Source organism: Papaver somniferum, chromosome 7, assembly GCF_003573695.1.
Source record: "Papaver somniferum cultivar HN1 chromosome 7, ASM357369v1, whole genome shotgun sequence".
In the NCBI taxonomy this organism is placed as follows: Eukaryota; Viridiplantae; Streptophyta; class Magnoliopsida; order Ranunculales; family Papaveraceae; genus Papaver; species Papaver somniferum.
This window is the reverse complement of record NC_039364.1, coordinates 241,719,585-241,739,834: the sequence shown is the minus strand read 5'-3', so window position 1 is coordinate 241,739,834 and position 20,250 is coordinate 241,719,585. Positions and strand designations below refer to the sequence as shown.

At 36.3% G+C, this 20,250-nt stretch overlaps 1 protein-coding gene across 1 annotated transcript; it reads left to right on the top strand.

Annotated features, from left to right (window-relative positions):
* Window positions 1-10,685: 10,685 nt before the first annotated feature.
* LOC113299998 (F-box/kelch-repeat protein At3g23880-like) lies at window positions 10,686-14,375 on the top strand. Its single transcript, XM_026549128.1, has 2 exons — window positions 10,686-12,174; window positions 13,968-14,375. The coding sequence occupies exons 1-2, from the start codon at window positions 10,928-10,930 to the stop codon at window positions 14,038-14,040; spliced, it is 1,320 nt and encodes a 439-aa protein (XP_026404913.1). The 5' UTR covers window positions 10,686-10,927; the 3' UTR covers window positions 14,041-14,375.
* The last annotated feature ends 5,875 nt before the right edge of the window (window positions 14,376-20,250 follow it).

The window sequence follows — 20,250 nt, the reverse complement described above, 5'->3', positions numbered from 1 at the left end:
CTAATTGGTTGATCTTAACGCACAACCTGTGATATTTCAATTATATAACAAAATATAATGCGGAGAAGAAATAACACAGACACCAGAATTTTGCTAACGAGGAAACCGCAAATGTAGAAAAACCCCGGGACCTAGTCCAGATTGAACACCACACTGTATTAAGCCGCTACAGACACTAGCCTACTACCAATTAACTTCGAACTGGACTGTAGTTGAACCCTAATCAATCTCACACTGATTCAAGTTACAGTTGCGCTCCTTGCGTCTCTGATCCCAGCAGGATACTACGCACTTGATTCCCTTAGATGATCTCACCCACAACTAAGAGTTGATACGACCCAAAGTCGAAGACTTGATAAAAAAAATCTGTCTCACACAGAAAAGTCTTTAGGATTGAATAAATTTGTCTCCCATAGAAATACCCAAGAGTTTTTGTTCCGTCTTTTAATAAATCAAGGTGAACAGGAACCAATTGATAAATCAGACTTATATTCCCGAAGAACGGCCTAGTATTATCAATCACCTCACAATAAACTTAATCTACTAGCGAAACAAGTTATTTTGGAATCACAAACGATGAGACGAAGGTGTTTGTGATTACTTTTCTATCTTTCCTATCGGAGATATAAATCTCAAGCCAATTTTACAATTGCACTCAATCACGATAGAAACAACAAGATCAGATCACGCAACTACAAAGAGAATAGTTGGGTCTGGCTTCACAATCCCAATGAAGTATTCAAGTCGTTAACCTATAGGGTTTCGATAAGAAACCTAAGGTTAAAGGAGAATCGACTCTAGTTATGCAATTTGCTAGAGTTCTCCTTGATATAGCTTTCAAATCAAGGTTTGCAATCCAAGTTACCTAAGTTTGAACTTAGCTTTTTACACACAAATGAAATGTACCCTCATTTAGGATTATGTAACCGTGCCAAACGTGTACACCATGTTGGTTCACAAATAGTTAACCGAGGTTAGCCATATGATTACTCTCATATCAACCTTATTCATCTTAACCATAACTAGATCAAATGAAACTAGTTAAAGAGTTGTTCAATTTCTATATTCTCATGGATTTATACAAGAACACAATTGAAGCAAAATCGGTTTGATTCACTCGAATTGATACATGAGCATTATAACCACGGTTTGCAAAGATTGCATTCCTTATTGATAAATGTTTTAGGTTCATGTACAAACAATTTTAGAAAGTAACCACTTAAGTATGCGTACGTGTATGCATACTTAAGTAACCGAATTTGAGTTTGTTTTAGTTTTCAAACTCAGCAGAAATTCACGGACGTGAACTTTCCGCCAGTATGTGTACGGGTATGCATACTTTAGGTAACCGGATGAGTTTGTTGTTGGTTTTCAAACTCAGCAGAAATTCACGGACGTGAACTTCCACCAGTATGCGTACGGGTGGGCATACTTATCCAGTCTCCTACAACCTTTTTGTATACACACAAGTATGCAGACTTTAGGTTCCCGGTTTTGGACTTATACACTAATGTGCGAACACACTATGATTATATCCAAAGATGGTTACAAGATTCTAAACTCTTTATTTCAATCGTTGAAATATTCTTCTATAATGACAATAGCCGTTTTCACACACTATTAGCATCAAAGCAATTTTCAAGATATTGAAATAATCATTATCGAAACATTCCAAGTCCTAAACCAAATGATTGTATCACACAAACCAGGTAAGATGTTACTCGACAATTTTTTCATGATATAAGATGAACTTGGTCGAAGCGAAATCTTACCAACACATATTTCGAGAAATATGTAAGCGAGATATACTCAACTCGAAATCTCAAATGTGTATAGAGAAAACTATAGCGTAACACGACTTATGTCTCAATATAGGAGATATAGTAGAAATATACTTTTCACGTGATAGATGAGTTTAAATCTCCACATACCTTTTGTCTATGAAGTTCAACAAGCCTTCCTTAGTAGTTCTTCGTCTTCAAGTGATAAACGCCGTGAAGTCTAAGGTCAACTACACAAACTATGTCCTAGTCCGAGACATCTATAAATAGGCTATAAATCAAGACTTATAGTTTTGATCACTAATATTGACAACACATGCTTGATATAGCAACGCATGCGAGTTCGACCGAGCAGTGTTCTAACACTTTTATCAGTCATCTATTCTTCGAAGATGATCATTTGATATTTCTAAAGGCTCAAACTAGAGAATCTAGACATCTGCATGATATCATCGATAATTTCAGCAAAATCTCAGGTCAGTCCATTAACTTTGATAAGTCGGTTCTACTTTCAGTCCTAAAATAGATAATATGGTTGTGGATGATATTGATAATATCATAGCATTAAGAAAATGGGATTACAAGATAAGTGTCTTAGAGTTTCTCTCCTCTTCACAGGGAAAAGATGAAATATTTTGAGCCACCTCTTGGTAAATTCAAAGACATATTAGGAATTTGGAAGACCAAATATGTTAATCCAGCTAGTAAGAATGTTCTTGTCCAGTCTATTTTGGGATCTATGGCTTCCCATCATATGTAGGTTTTTTGTATGCCCAGATAACTTACAAATAAGATGGACTCCATCCAAACAAAAATTTAGTCGAACCAAGATATGGAATCTAAGGGTTTTTACATTAAAAAAATGGAATTATATATCTTTTCCTAGGAAGTATTGGGGTCCCAATATCAAGAGGTCCGAGGTTTTCAATACGTCTCTTCTTGCTAGACTTGCTTGGAGGATATTAGACCATCCCAAATCTATTTGGGCTACAACCATGAAAGTAATACTTTGCTAGTTTAGACCCTCTTTATAGTACTTTGCCTAAAAATAGGTCATGGATATGGAAGGGAATTAGGGAGGGAATTGAGTTTTTAAAACATCATTATTTTTGGGAAATAGGAGATGGTACCAAGGTATCCATATGGAAACATACCTGGATACCTAAGATGAATGGTCTACATAATGCCAGAATGGCACCTAGATACATGAAGACAATTAATCGACTGATAGATTAAGAAACTAAGACTTGAAATATTGATATTATTAAATCTTTATTTAATGATGTGACTATAAAAAAAACTGTAAATTATGATACCAATTCATAGAGATGATAGGTTGACATGGAACAAGAGTCATAAAGGTCTGTTTATGGTTAAATCTGCTTATAAAGTTATACAACCTCATAAAATTGATCTTAATTCGATTCCTAATTAATTGTCGATTTCCATGGGGTAGTTTCTGGAAAACCCAACTACCTTCAAATATTTTATTATTTTTACGAAGATGTTTTCATGGATGTTTGCCAACGAGAGAAAAGATTGCTAGGCTTATATCGAATGAGGATCAGGTTTGTTCTTTCGGCACTAAACAAATAGAATCTACACAACATAATTTTTTAGGGTATGATTTTGCGAAAAGCATGTGGTTTCTGACTGATCCAAACATTTTAAATAAAATGCAGAATTTAGAAATCAATAGTTGGTTGTTTTTTTTTTGATACCCTAGACTACTGGTCCCTAGACTACATCCAAACTCCTTAAATTTGAGTAGATTTTGGCAATTACAGGGTTCAAACTCCCACCTCTGCAGTGGGAGGGAGCATGCCAACCATCAGACCACTTGGTGATTGGTAATGATTGGTTTAATGACTGGTTGACTAACCCGATTGATTTTGTGGTCGCTAGACATAAATTTATTCAATGTATAGGTATCTCTCTATGGCATTTATGGAAGTGCAGAAGTAAGATTGTTTTTGAAGGAAGCGACATGAGTGCTCCTACTCTTGGAATAGGATCAAAAAGCACATTTCAGAATAAGAGGATTTACTTGAGAAAGAAAATAACAACAATCAAAGAGTACTATCCTTTGTGGATAAAAATGTGGGATGAGCAAGCCTATAGATCCTTTTGAGAAACTTAATTTTGATGCTGGTTATCGTGAATTGACTAAGTCTGCAAGCGTAAGACCAATAATTCTTTCTTATACATGTCTATGCAAAGGAACGTGATACATCCCAGTTGTAGTAGCAAATGAAGAACAAGCTGAGGCACTAGGTGCATTGCTAGTTATACTCCATATGCATCCAGAGGGAGACAGTAAAAATATAGTAGCTGCAATAAATAAAAATGCTTCAGCTGTAAAATGGACAACAAATGCTATAATTGTAGATTGCATCAGCTCACTTAGCAGTTTCCAGAGCTGGAAATGCACTTTTGTTTCAAGGAAAGCAAAAAATATAGCTGACCTCTTAGCTAAACGAGTTTATGACTCTGCTTCTTGTTTATTTAGATTTGATAACTTTTCTAATTGGTTGCAAGCCTCGACTCAGGTAGACGATGTAGTTTAAGTCTCATCGTTAATAAAAGTCTTATTTCCTATTGGAAAAAGATGTCAAACGTTACTGAAGCTATTCATGCTTCCTTCACCAAAATGTTATAGCAATATCACATTTCATTCCGGGTGAACCAGTGATAGAGCCGCTTTAAAATAAGTAAGGTCTTTAGAACCCACTTATTTTTCTTTTATATTTTAAATCTAGATAGGCATGATTTTTTTGCTTTTGTTATCTTAGATTTTTGTAACGTCAAAAGGAATTAAAATAGTGTAAATTATAACTTCTTATTTTTGTTTACTCCACTAGCCAAAAAAACATCTTTTACCGGTCACTAACCAGTGAACGCAGAAAAATTCAGTCAATAATGCATATAGCAGCTGACTGTAAAATATTTATACTCGCTATCCAGTTATTTACACCGACCCAAAAAGGAAAGGAAAAACTCTAGACCCTCAAGTCATAAAATTTGACACACATGGGGCTAACTCGGTGTTATGCGACTCGGCGATTAAATCGGTTCCCCTACTCAATTTTTTCTCGATTGAATTTTTTTTTTATTCCAAAATCGATGCAAATCTAAATCCTTTTCTTAGATCTTGTTTCCTTTATGCTTAGTATTCTTACATCTTTTTCCTTTCTCGATTTTATGATACCCTAAAGCTAAATCTAATGATTTCCTTATTTTCATATAAGAAAAGTTGTTCTTCTCTCTATTGATCTTCCCCAAGTCTTATTACTCTTTTCTGCAATACTTCCAATAAGAATCCAGTTTTTTACTCTTCTTATATCTCTAAACAATTCTTAATCAGTTATTTTTTATCACTTAGTGGATCTGCTCTTATTAGAAAATTTCAATTTTGTTCAATTCCTGGAATTTTATAAATCTGAATGATATTTTAATCCACATCCCTAATTATCATATTTTGTTTTCTCCTGTTACATGATTTATCCCTTCTCGCCTCTCCATCCTGATTGGTAGGTGCTAGGGTTTTTTCTCTTCGCTTTGGCGGCGGTTGCAGATTTATGGTCATTGAGAAGAGAAGTGGATTGTCATGCGGGTGTTGAAATCAAAATCCTCTCCACAATATTTTGGATAGCTGAACAAGTTAAGTTCCACTCCATGAAAACATCAAATACAATACTTGGTCTTACTCTTGCTTTCCAAGTAATAATCATTATTTTGAACAAGTATCTTCTCCTCAACCAGTCCAAGTACAGTTCTTCACACAATCTGATTTTAAATCAAAATTAATGCATGATTAACAATTGGCAAGTTAGTATCTTTCATGAATTTTCATGCAGTCTCCTCTATAAATCTCATTCCTATTATTCTGAAATATTTTCTAAGGAAATACAAAACAAGAGCAATTATACCCACAACTACAACATCTGCTTTCCTCACTGTGTTTCTCAAATGGCAAGTTCAAGTTCAACTGTGAATAAGCTTTCTTCCCAATTAGCAAAACAGTGTTCAGTGTCTCAGAAAACTACTAAGCATGTCACTCTAGAAAGAAAAGGGAAATTCGTGGAATCTTTCAATCTTATTGGTTACATATGTAGAGAGAATTTAGTAGTAACATGAGGAGTTCTGAATTACTACATCAGATCTTTATGGGGAATGATCATGAAGTAGTTATCATAAATACCAATAGGAGGAATTTTTTCATATTCATGCTTCAAAATAGAGAAGTTTATCAGAGAATTTTAAGAGGAAGACCACATTCCATTCAAGGCTATCTTATGATTCTGATGCCATGGGAGTTCCATATGAATGTTCAAAATGTCATTTTTCAATTTGAGCTATTCTATATTGAATTTAGACTAAGGGCTGATTTAGACAGAGATAATATACCATATATGATAGCTTCTCAGGCTGGTGAAGTGATTAAGGTTTTCGACAGAGATAGAACTGGGGTGGTTAAAGCAAGAGTTGGACTGGATGTTAATCTCCCAATATGCAGAAAGGTCAAAATTACTCTGGAAGATGGGGAAGTGGTGAAGTGGTGAAGATTGCAATTTTTTACTTCGGATTTCCATCAACAACTTGTAGAAACTGTTATGTCTTCAATCATAGTGAGCAATATTGTGGAATAGTGGCAAATCTTGCATGGATGAATGAACCTGTGCTCTCCCTTCAGGGTGTTGATCCTTTCAATGAAGAAGAAGTTGTGAACAATCAAGTTATTCAAGTAGATAATCCTGGGAATAATCAAAATAGAGATGAGATAATGGAAAATCATGCTCAAGCTAATGATGTGGAGATAATTAATGTTGAAGTGAGGGAAGCAGAAATCAACAGAGACCCTCCTAACTCTCCTGTTCCTGCACAAATATATGTTGATACCATGACTGGTCCTACAGAAGGGGGAAAGGTGTTAAAAGAAGGAGAGATGGGGATGTTAGAGAGGATCAACTGAATTTGGAGTCGCTACATAGAGATATTAATGATGCTCTGGTTAAACTGGTTGAAGTGGTGATAAATGATGACAAAGAAACTAGAAAGAGCAAATGGGTTTGGGGTGATGATTATATTGCTGGAAAGCCAAAGGAGATGGGTGAAAGTTCTAACTCTGCTGCTCAAAAGGAAAATATGGAGGAGATCAACAAAGACCAAAGCCAGGAATCTGCTACTAATGCTAAGGATGCAGCTGCAATTACTCTGGATATCATAACCAATAAGGTCAGTTTATATTTTTATCTTAAAAGAAATCTAATTGAATTCTTTTCTGTTATTTATTATTGTTTTAGTCTCATTTTTACAAGATTAAGTAACTACATTTTATACTCTGATTACGTTCTCTACCTAGAATTATATCTGTCTATACTACCTCGTAACATAATGAAATTGTTAGCCTGGAATGTGCAAGGAATTGGCCCCCGTAGGACTAAAAATAATTTGAACTATCTTATAAAACAGTTTAATCCTGATATGATATTCTTGTCTGAAACAAAAACTGATAATGATAGAATGGAAAAGCTGGCTAGAAAATTCAAGTTTTCTGATTGGTTTTTGGTCCCTAGAATTGGCTTAAAGGGTGGAATGATCATTGTTTGGCATAATAATTTAAAAGTTAAATGCATTGATTTTAAACACAATATTTGCATGTTTAGTGTTAATAACAACTTTGGAAACTTTTGGAACTTAGATTGCATGTATGGTTCTTTGAGTGCTAATGAAAAATATGATCAGTGGAATGTTATTAACAATTTTAGTGAGCCTAACATTTCCCCTTGAATTATTATAGGAGATCTTAACTTTATCATGCATGTTGATGAAAAAGGGGAAATGATAACTATTCCAAAGTAAACAAATTTATTCATAACACTATTCAAAACTTAGGTCTTATTGATCTTAGATATCAAGGCATTCCTTTTACTTGGTCAAATACCAGACAAGGTCGGGAAAATATTAAGGAAAAAATTGATAGAGTCTTAGCCTCTATGGGTTGGACTACCATTTTTCTTGATGCCATAATTAAACATTTGGTCAGAGTTGGATCTGATCATACTCCTATCCTCTTAGATACTACTCCTTTAGAAAAATAAATAAATAAGTCTAGGCCTTTTAGGATAATCAGATCTTGGCCGAGTCATGATAAATTTACTAATTTTATTAAAGATAAATGGTCACATAACACAATGAATCCAATTACTCTTAAACTGGAGAATCTTTATTACGATTTATCTTTATGGAATAATTTTTTTTTTTTTGGAAATATTTTCCAAAACATTATTGATATTAACATGAAAATCGCTGACCTTCACCATATTGACCCTTTACCTGTGGTTGAAATAAAACAACTTCAAGACCAACTTGATGTTTGGTATGATAGAGAAAACGATTATTGGAACCTTTTAGCTAAAGATAAATTCCTAAAAGATTATGATAAGAACACCGCTTATTTTCATCAGACTGCTTCGAATAGAAGGAGAATTAACCATATTCATACTCTTAGAGACTCCTCTGGTCCGTGGATAGAAGACCCTGAACAAATTGATAATATGTTAACTAAACACTTTAAGGATATTGCAACCTCTAATGGAATCATGCATGAAAATATTATTAATGACCTTATTGAGCCTGTTATCACTGATGAAGATAACAATAATCTTACCAGAATTCCTGAGATTGATGAGATAAAAAATACTTTATTTTGTATGAACCAGCGGGATGCGCCAGGTCCAGATGGTTATCCACCTGGATTCTTTAAAGCCCACTGGGATATTTTTGCTGATGAGATTGTTAACCTTGTGCAAGATTTTTTCAAAACCAAACAAATGCATGCAAAGTTAAACTACTCTTATATCACTTTAATTCCTAAGGTACAAAATCCTTCCAATAATGACTTTAGACCTATAAGTTTAAGTAACACTCTATACAAAATAATTTCTAAGATACTTGCGAATAGGCTTAAACTACTCTTAAACACAATGATTTCGCATAACCATTCCACCTTCATTCCAGGTCGCAAAATTACTGACAACATCATTATTTCGCATGAGATACTTCATACTATGAAAACTTCAAAAAACAAAAATGGTAATTTTGCTTTAAAAATCGATCTTTCGAAAGCTTTTGATCCCATTGAATGGAAGTTCTTGGAAAAGACTCTGTCTGCTTTTGGTTTTGATAATGATTGGGTTCATCTTATTATGCAATGCGTGACCACTACTTATTTTTCTGTTCTACTAATGGAATCCCTGGTCAAATATTGGAAGTTGGTAGGGGTCTCAGACAGGGAGATCCTTTGTCTCGCTATCTGTTTATAATATGTATGGAGTTTTTATCTAGACTTCTTTTTAAAGCTAAATCTGATAATAGAATTGCTGGAATAAAAGTTTCTAAATCTACACCACCTGTTTCGCACCTTTTCTTCGCTGACGATTGTTTTTTGTTTTCTAAGGATGGGATTCCTTAAGCTAGAAATTTGATGGATGTTATTAGATTATTTGGAGATATTTTTGGTCAGGTGATAAATCTACAGAAATCTGGTGTTTATTTATCTCCTAAGATTCATAATAAACAGTGTAAAATAATAAGTAGGATCCTTAAAGTTAGACAAATTTCAAAAAATGATAAATATCTAGGAACTCCCTTATTTTTGATAGAAATAAGACTAACAGTTTTGAACCTTTGCTTAGCAAGGGTTACGCTGCTCTTCAGGGTTGGAAGGCTAAACTTCTGTCCCAAGCTGGCAGAACTGTCATTATAAAGTCTACACTAAGTGCTTTTCCCAGCTATCAAATGCAGTGTATTTCTTTTCCAAAGACTGTGCTAGAAAACTTTGATAAAATTCAGCATGAACTTTGGTGGAATAAAAAAGATGTTGCCAATGGAATCTATACTAAAAGCTTGGGTTAGTATATATACTATCCTTGAATCTGCGGGTTTAGGGATTAGAAACCCACATAAACAAAATCTTTCTATGTTTACTAGATTAGCCTGGAGATTGTTAAACAATCCTAATCAATTGTGGGTTATAATTTTAAAACATAAATACTTCCCTAAGTCCAATCCTATGATATCCTCTAGAAAATATAATATCTCCTGGATTTGGAGAAGCATTAAGAAAGTTCTGGATATTATTAATTCTAATTGTGAATGGCAGGTTAATAGTGGTTCACAGGTTAGTATCTAGTCTGATCATTGGTTGCCTAAACAGAATGTCTGCATTGTTCCTAACATAGTTCACAATAACTTACCTTACTGTTAACCAACTTACCGATGGTCATGGAAACTGGAACGATTCTATGATTAACAAATATATTCACCCTTCTCTGCATGATAAAATTATGCAGAGAATGCACAACTAAATCTGCTTATCATGTGATTTCTAATACTTACCTTACTGTTAACCAACTTACTGATGGTCATGGAAACTGGAACGATTCTTTGATTAACAAATATATTCACCCTTCTCTGCATGATAAAATTATGCAGAGAATGCACAACTAAATCGGCTTATCATGTGATTTCTAATACTAAGAAAATTTCCTAAATAGATCATATGGTCATTGTTCCTAAATAGATCCTAAAATGCCTGATAGGATTAGATGGAAGTATACTAATTCTGGAGAATGCACAACTAATCCGCTTATTATGTGATTTCTAATACTAAGAAGATTTCCTGGTGTGCTTCTCAATGGAACTTTTCATTAGATAAGTTAGCAAAAGAAGCTAGGATATTAAGCATCAGGAACTTTTCATCAGATTTTTTAGATAACTCTGTTAAGATGCAGATTTTGGACAAATCAAGAAGGAAATCTTTTCCTATCTTAAATCTTGTAATTCCAGTTCGAGTTAATAAAATCGGCTTTGATTATCAAAAAAAAAGAAAAAAAATTGATAACATTTACCTCAACACGTTCACCTGGGCTTTCGCCAAATTGCGAGCAACTTGCAAATTAGCAAGGGCGAAGACACCCGACTACCCGAGTTACTGGCCACTAGAAAAGACATCCGAGTCGATTCCATTTTAGGTTGGAGTCTGGAAGAAAAATGTTACAAGGACGACACCTCTGTTCTTGAAAATCAAGGCAGCAAAATCCCCACTGATTCAAAACCCTAATTCCGCTTCAACAACAACCACAATGTCAATTTCAAATCTCCTAGAAGAGATTCAAGTTGAGATTCTTATAAAATTACCCGTAAATTCCATCTCAATTTGTAGATGTGTATGCAAATTCTGGTATACACTTCTCAACAACCCTAGATTCATCAAAAATCAGTTAATTCGAAGTAATAACAATCCTAGACTTCTGCTTACTCATTCTCGTTACTGGTCAGGTAAGGATCCCAAAATTTACTCTATAGATTATGATTCAATATTGTCGCCACCATCATCTTCAGTATCATTAGCAATATCATGTGAATATGAATGTAACGGAGCTGTGAAATTGGATTATCCATTTATAAACGAACCGCGTATTGAATTTCAATTACTTGGTTCTTGTGATGGTTTGGTTTCATTTGGTGTATCTAGTGGTACACTTGATGTTGATCAGGAGAATAGTATATGTATCTGGAACCCATCTATTGGTGAGTATAAGAAAATATCGATGCCGTTTTCTGATTTTATAGGGGGTCAGGAATGGGATTGGAAATGCAATGCTAGATATGGAATTGGCTATGACTGTATTGTTGATGATTATAAGCTGGTGAGGATTGGGGATTCTGAAAATTCTGGTCGTTTCCAAGTCGAGGTGTATACTTTAGGGCTGGATTCATGGAAAACTGTTGAATTTATCTGTTACTCGTTCCGTCATGGGATAAGAAGGTTTCCTGGTGTGCTTCTCAATGGAACTCTTCATTGGTTGGGTATTTCTGTCGTACAAGAATTGTCATATGATGTTATAGTATGTTTTGATATCAGCAATGAGAGACTTATTGAGATACAGTTTCCCGAAGGAATTATGACACCACAAGTAGGTGGGGAGCAAGAATCGTACCATATAAATCTGGGAGTGTTGGGAGACCGCCTTTGTTTAGCTGTTGGTGATGTTGGTGTCGAAATTGAAATGTGGGTGATGCAAAAGTATGGAGAGCGACGCTCTTGGACCAAACAGTTTACCACTACCCAACTATCCATGACCCAATATTCATTTATTAAGCCGATATGGTCATATGAAAATGGGGAGATTCTGATAGATACTTGCAAGGATTTGATTTTGTATGATCCAAAGTGTGGAGGAGTTAGAGTAGAGCGTGTTCGTGATGATATTAAGAGCAGGAACCGAGGGAGTTATGTGGAGAGCCTGGTTTCACCTAAGTCAGGTATTTATGTGGAGAAATTGACTACCGACGGAGATATAAAGAAGCCTGAGCAACAAAGATTGAGGTAATGTTATCATATCGCATAGACTTGGTCTCTTCAGATTGTTATCATTTTAGGATCTGCAACTACTTTAGTTAACAATGAAACATAGTACAAGCAGAATTGAGTTAGTATGAAGAATTGTTATAATCATAGACTTGGTATCTTAATTCATTTTCATCTACTGTTTTCTTTGTTTGTCTTGTTTTTCATACCACGGTGGCATCTTTTACATTAAAAAAGTAGTCTCTCACTGTAGCATGGCCTGCCATTCCCTGGTCACTGGAGTCCTCCCATTCAAATCACCCGATTTCGTCATTAGTTGTTGGTAGCCATAGGAGGGGATATCCAGCAGGTGGGTAACCGTATCCAAGCTGTCACGGTTGTCTGACACTGTTGGATAGGATGCACTTCAGGGAAAAATGTTCCTTCGGTTCTACCACATTCAATTTTGTGTTGTTTACACAATACAAACTAGTATGTGATAGAAGAACATGTCAAGATAAATGTAAGTAGATTTTAATATTCGTAAATGTAAAACGTTAAGTATCCATCATATGGCGTTTCGATAGAGCAGTTCTTTACCTGTTGTTGAAGTTTAAAAGGAACTAGCATAAGAAAATACCCCAATCTAGCATTAGTTAGGAGAAATGTCCAGGAACACGTTAGCTTCTGCGTTATGCGGTAGGTGATTGTGATCCTTATAAGATCTTTAAATATATGTGTCCTGTAAGTGGAACTGGCTACTCTTCAGTCAAAGATTGGCCTAATGGGTCTTTCCAAGGAAAATCTTCAAGCAGTGCAACTTCTTTTCCTTAACTATTGTCTCCGTTTTTCAATTCTGGTGGGAAATTAGAATTGACCATAGCAATAGATTTAAGAAAACAGGGTCGTGGTAAGCCAACGGTAAAACCCCAGCAATTTCCCTATGAAAATAGGGTCGCGATAGGCGTGGCGAGCCAGCGATAGACCAGTAGAGGGTGAGAGCTGTACCAAGATGGGTGACCTCTTGGGAAGTACTGTGTATCTTTGTTTGGTTGAAAAGCAGCCATTGGGCGAGAGCAGTACCAAGATGGGTTACTGCTTGGGTAGTCCTCGTTTTTCTTTTCTAGTCTACCCCAACTTGTTTGGGACTAAAGGCTTAGAAAAAGAAGAATCTAATTCTAGCAATTTAAGCTCTCATTTTGAATCGTCTAACCTTAAAAAATGAACGATCAAACCTTAAAAACAAAACCACGATGTAGTATGACTAGATAATTTATTCAGACCTATTGGTTAGCTACTTCGTTTGCTTTACAATGCGAAGCGGTGGAGGCGTACGCCTAGGCACTGCCTTGCCTCTTCCAAGGAAATTACCACGCACCACATGAAATGCATTTTAAACCCATGGAGATATCTTTTGTTTCTAGTTATTTAGTTTTTTGTTTGCTTCTTTTGTAACATCATGCACTGCGTTAGCACTTTCGATTGCGTGCAGACATTCCTGTTCACCAATAAGAAATTGACGTGGTCTTTCCACTTTGGCATCTGCGTTGTTTGGTCAGCTAATGTGTTCCTTGTAGCATTTCCTAAACTATGTAGTAAATATAACTGTTATGTATCGAGCATACCTGCACACCAGCCTGACGCTGTATTGTTTTGAGAAACTCATATGTAGTTGTCATTGGGTTTATATCTTCCCCATGTCTGTACGCCCATCTTTCTTATTTGTTTCTATCATTGTATCTAAGACACCTTGATTTTGCATCTATTGTTTATGCTTTTTTTGCCAGTTTTCTTGTAAATTAGGTAGCTTATGTTTGTTTTTGAGATTTCAGGTACTTTGGAATCACTGGGAACAAAAAAAGGAGAGCAAAAAGAGCTTGCTACTGTTGTGCAAGAAGGAAGTGAAGAATCAACTGTCACTTCCCCACAACTGACAGTTGAGCGAGAAAGTGAATAAGCAGTCGGTTCTCTGAAACTGACAGGCAAATGATAACTGGGTAGATCCTATCCATTTCAAAGAAAGGACTTGTTTAGCAAAGAACGGGGCCAAAACAGTGGGCGGGTAGAACACTAACTGATCCCATTAACGATAAAAAAACAAAGAACAGAAAACATGTATTTAACCTTGTCAGTTAAAAGAAGTTTCGGAACATTAGAATTTGATTAGAGGGTTTTGGAATACGGATCAATGTTAAATTCAGGCTGAAAAATAATAGGTAGACTGTTCTTTTTTGGGGCCATATTGAAAAGGGTTGGCCAGAGCCGGATCCAGTTAATTACTCCCTAATTAACTGGATGACAGCTTTCTGCAAATGCATATCGTGCTATATATATCAATCTTTTACAGTACAGTTTCTTTACAAACGTATTAATATGGCTGATAACATAGAAAGTGTGCAGCGCCAAAGCATAATACTGGGACGTGCATAAGTTTTACTGCAGTCAACAGGACAACCAGTTTAAGCCTGTTCAGCGCATAGGCACACCATTAGTATATTATAGTGTCAGACCAGTCAGACTTTCCATCCCAAGAAGTCTCCACCCCTACATTATACAGAAAACATTGCAGATTATTTATCAGCGGCCAAATTAATTTGGTGGGTTGATCCTGATTCATTAACTATTGAGTACAATGACTAATCATTCTAGGCATGAAAAAGCTAACTTCTAGCTGTTGTCCACATAATATCAATTTAACGGTGAACACCCGCATGCCACTGTGGGTAAGAATTATTATTAGTAAGTATTAAATTGATTAATCACCTCTCTCAGTGATCTCAGCATCCAGGTTAGCGCTCTCATCAATCACACGAGCAACAGTAAGGTGGTGTTTGTTTGCAGCTGACTCATCTGAGTCGTCTGGATCTGAGTGAAATCACCTGACTCATCTGGATCTGACTCACTAAGGCCTGAGTCAGAAAATATGTTTGTTTTGTGAGTCAGATCTGACTCAGCTGAGTGGATTTTTTTTGGACAGAAAATGCCCTTGTGCACATTTCAAACAACTTGTTCACTACCAGTCTAACAACCTAAAACTTCAACCCATGAGCAAACTTTAGCTATATGAAATTTTTAATTCCATAAAACAACTTCTCTAAACAGAAGTTAATTATATTAGATTTCAATTTAATAAATTACAATGGCTTAAACTTCTCAAAATAAATTACACAGAAGTTAATTGCTCGGATTTTTTATGTAACAGAAGTTTTATGTAACATCACAAATTGTTCACTACCAGTCTACACAACTTCTCTTTTTGATGGAATTAAACATTACCAAACAATAAAATCTAAAGACTTCATTCATACGAACATAAAAGAAGCAGAAGCAACAAAATCTAAAGGAGGCTATCTATCTCATCACGTAAGTTGTTCATATATATCTGCTCTTGTCGTCCAAACAGACGAGGTGCATTTTCTTCCGTTTCCGCTTCCACTTCGACTTCCACCTGTGTCTCATTCATATCAAATGTCTCATTCTCATATTCTTTAAATAGCCAATCATCCAATGCAGTACGACGTAGAAAGTTATGTATTGACATGCAAGCAATGACGATATCTCTTTGAGTCTCAAATGAGTAAGAAGACATTTTACTTAAGACAGAAAATCTTACTTTCAATACCCCGAATGCTCTCTCAATCACATTCCTCAATCGAGCATGGACTTGATTAAACTTCTCCTCTTTTGCTGTTGGAGGTACTCTTCGATAATCACCTATCCAATACCTTATGTTGCGATACGGACACATAAACCCCTGTGTATGAGAGTACGCAGCATCACATAGATAGTATTTTTCTGCAAATTTTCAACAAAAACATTATGAAGTTGAACAAAAACATTATGAAGTAGTACTGGTTACTAAATGACAAGCCAATATAATCAAAATAAATTACACAGCTCAATGGAGCCTAACAGAGGATGAAACCAAAATGATTAGCAAAGGGCACAATGAATGATGAATGATGAGAGACTGGGTATGTATCTCTTATTTCTTTATAACCAAGAATACAAACATTCAGATGAAACTGTTCTTAGGGGATATTACCAACAATAAATCCTAGTTGCCCTCTTTGTAGACAATTTTTACAAAAGCCTTATTCACCTTTCTATGAAATGAGGGTTCTTTTGTTTTTGCTAATTCACAAACTTTATTAATTGATAGCCAAAAGACTACAAAGAAGATAGCTAAAATAAAAAAAGCGGAAGACAAACAAAGAAATCCACATCAGGCATCTCTACTCTATCCCTTGCAGAAATGCAGATCTGAGAAAGCTTACACTTTAACTACAAAATCATATATTCTAACATTGGTAAGTTTGGTGGGTAGTTTAACAGGTGGTTCAAAGAACAGATTCCCCATCCCAACAGGCGCAGGGGTGGCTTGAAATAATTTAAGTAGAGTTTGATATTGTGATCAATTGATGAACACTGCACACATCCTAAGATGGAAAATACTTGGACTGAATGTTATAATGGCAGCACAGTTTATTTTTCCTACAATTCAAATATATAAGAACGCAGTGCACAAGAATCTAAATAAAATTGAGTAAAGAAAACAAACCCAATGCAGAAAAATTGGACTTAAAATAGAGATATTACCTGGTGGAGGTAAAGGAAACTTGAAAGATGGATCACGCACTGCCTCGGTCAACACTCTCGAGTCATGAGCAGTGCCTTCCCATCCAACCACTACATACAAAAAGTACATATCCCAATCACATATCGCAAGCACGTTTTGGCTACATTCTCCTCTTCCCCTTCCTCTATACGGTGTTTGCTTCTCGACTGGAATGCTGGCACTAATTAGAGTGCCATCCAATGCACCAACAACACCTTTGAAAGCACCTTCTCTAAGACGTTTATTCCTTTTAGTTATAGTTGGCTTATCAAATACATTTGGTGGAGGAACTAGGACTTCAGCAGACCATTTCTTCATAGCAGTCAACACTTCATGAAAATACTTACTAACTGTTTCACCTGAATGTTGAAAGTGATATAAAATTACATGATTCCTACAATTGTGCCCGATTGTGTATAGAAACATTGCCATCTTCTCCTCTACTTCTAAATACTTGTTATCCTCTAAAAGTCCTTTGGCTCGGAATTCATTGCATAATTGATGAGTGCTAAAAAGTGCATATTTCTATATATTTTTCTTGGCATTTAACTCATCTTTTGTGCATTAATTCTACATTTTATCCCATATTCTGTATTTTCATTGTTTTCAAGAATAAATATTTTTCTTAATTAATTTTGCATTTTTAGGTACTAAATAAAGCCTGGTTAACTCAGGGAGCAAAAAGAGCAAAGAAACGGCAAAGACTCTCGCTAGGAGGAAGCGAAGAATGATGTTTGCAAGAGCCGGATCAACTAGAAGTGGGCTTGAAGAGGAAGAATTGTTCTTAAAGAATATATGGGCTTGGCATACCCAAGGCCCAAAAACCTTACCCAAATCCATTTCCATTATCCATACCCATTTCCATGAGAGCCGTCAGATTGGATCCATATTGTCATCCAACGGTCGCCTCATCATTGTGCATCAAAATCCAAAGCTCCGGTCAAACACTACAGCACCTAACTCCATCTGGAGCCGTCAGCTTCGTTGTATCACTTAATCCAACGGTCGCTCAGAGCTTGTTTACATCGTAGCCGTTCGATTCAATCTATATGGGATCATCCAACGCTCTTTACTCGATGTTCATCAAAATTCGCTATCCCCGCTTCACACCCTAGCATCCAAAACCATCGACTTCACCCAAACAAGTTCTTCTTCCCCAAATCCTTTTTCCCCAAAAACTTTCTTCTTCCCCCGACAGTTGCAGTCGAGCTCTGCTCCTGCCTCTCTTCCATGTCCACTGCCACCCTATGCCTCACAACCATCTCCATACCCCGACACCACCTCAATCACCATCACTTTCCCCAACCCTCTAGCCTAGTTGCTTTTTCAAACCCACATCTCTCTGACCTAGGTGTGGAGTTGATGAAACAACTCGATCTAGGGTTGCAGTACATCAATTGGAGCAGGAAGAGCATCAGAGGGACATCAAGAAGCATGGGTCGAAGCCAATTTACACATGGGTATGTCGAATTTGATTTTCCCCAAAAGTTAGGGTTTGCAAATTTAGGGTTTTGTGAAATTAGGGATTTTGTTGTAAGCTATAAAAGGGAAGCTGTAGAGAATGCAAAAACTGTTCTTGGTTAGCCGAGATACCCCCTAATTGGGTTAATTTAATTCTCAATGTCAATTTGATTTCACTGTTAATTTTTAGGGTTCTTCATTTGCAATTTTCATTCACTGTTTAGTAGTTTAAATGCTATGCTATTTCACATGATCATGTTTAGTTCCATTTTAATGTTAATTATGTTCTGAGTTCACTGCTGAGGCTCAGATGAAGCTTTAGTGCACTGTCTGATAGTGGAATGCTAGGTTAGAGCCTTAGTGCAGTGTTTTGATTGAGCAATGGGAAGAGATTGATGCTCATAGTGCCTGTGATTGATTGTTCTGTCAAAAGACAGTCAATGCTAGAGGCAAACTAGTGAGCAAATTAGTTTTCCTCCCATTCTAGATGTATGCATAGGATTTTCAACTCAACCTAGGATCACATTGTTTGGCTAGGACACAGGTGGATTCAATTGCCTAAGTAACTTCACACAGTTCTGCATCTTTTTCCTTTTCTGTCACTGTTGCTCAATACCTTTGCCTTAGGCTGCTGCCTTTGTTTCACTACCACTGTTACCTCATTGCCATCCTCACTGCCATTTTCACCATTTCCTTTGCTTTTCTGCACTATCACTCTCCACTGTCACTGTCACCTGTTTTGTGTTTTGTATTTGTATCTGTTTTCTTGTGTTTATTGTTTTATCATCCATTGTCTCATTATTTCACTACTATCTTCATTGCTTTGTAAATATCACAGTTTCACTGCCACTATTTGCTCTTTCTTCTCATTTGTTTCTCCTGTTCTTGTTACTGCATTCATTACCTTGACTTACAAAAGCCCATTGTAATCTGTTTAAAGCTCAAAAGCCTAGCTCAAGCTAAGGCCCAAACTGTTAGCTCAAACAGGCTCAGCTCAAGTTTACACCAAAAAGTTCAAATCACTCAGAAACCCAAAAAGGTTAAGTCCAGTCCACTGTGAACTCAAAGCCCAACGCACTTGCAAAGGTCTAGAATCAAGTTTAGAGATCCAGGGCTCAGTTCACTACACTAAGCCCAAGCCCAAATTCAAAATCAAAGGCCCAGTTCACTGTTACCAAGCCCACTTCACTGTTACCAAGCCCAGTTCACATCAAAAGACACTAAGCCCAATAGCAATTTAGAGCCCAAATAGCTAGAAACTCCAAACACCCCCAGTCTCTGTGGATCGGCCCGTACTTGCACGAGCTACAACCGACGACCGTGCACTTGCGGTATTATTGTAGGCCCGCGTTTCATTGCTCTTCATATTTTATACGCTTTCCCGGGCCCACCAAGTTTTTGGCGCCGCTGCCGGGGACTGGTGCTGTGTTTTTCTTATAGTTTTCTTGGCTATTTTGCATTTCACTGCATAGCATTTGCATCTGCATCTGCTTCACTTCATTTGCTGTTGGACCTGCTGTTCTGAACCAGTTTTTCCTCCGCTGGGACGCCACCAAGGAAAAGAACCAAAGCCCAACTGGGTTTTTGCAACAATATCAGAGCAGCTGGGCTGTGCTAAAAAGGTAAACCCATTCAGAGAACCCGAATTGTGAGCTTCCAATTTTTAATTGTGGGCTTGTAATATTAAAGCCAATTTTTGGGCTTTTTATTTTCTGTTGGGTTTGTAATTAATTTTTGTGGGCTTGTTTGTTTAATTTGTGGGCTTGTATTTAATTTTTGTGAGCTTGTTTAATTTGGACTTGTATTTTGTATTCTGGGTTTTTAAACCCAGCTGAGCTTGTAACCGATCACGCTAGGTTAACTCGTTAGTGGGCCGAGTACCCAAATTCTAGGCCGAGATTTTGGACTCAGTTTCACCAAACGTTTTCAAACCAGCTGAGCCAAAGCAAACACAAAACCAATAGTGGCCTTGGTCCCATTCAAAAACCAAATTTTATTTTCTGTTAAAAAAAAAAAAAAAAAAAAAAAAAAAAAAA

Coding starts and splice junctions, on each gene's coding strand:
- LOC113299998 (XM_026549128.1), top strand. CDS start 10,928: ATGTCAATTTCAAATCTCCTAGAAGAGATTCAAGTTGAGATTCTTATA. Junction 12,175..13,967: donor CCTGAGCAACAAAGATTGAG/GTAATGTTATCA, acceptor TTGAGATTTCAG/GTACTTTGGAATCACTGGGA.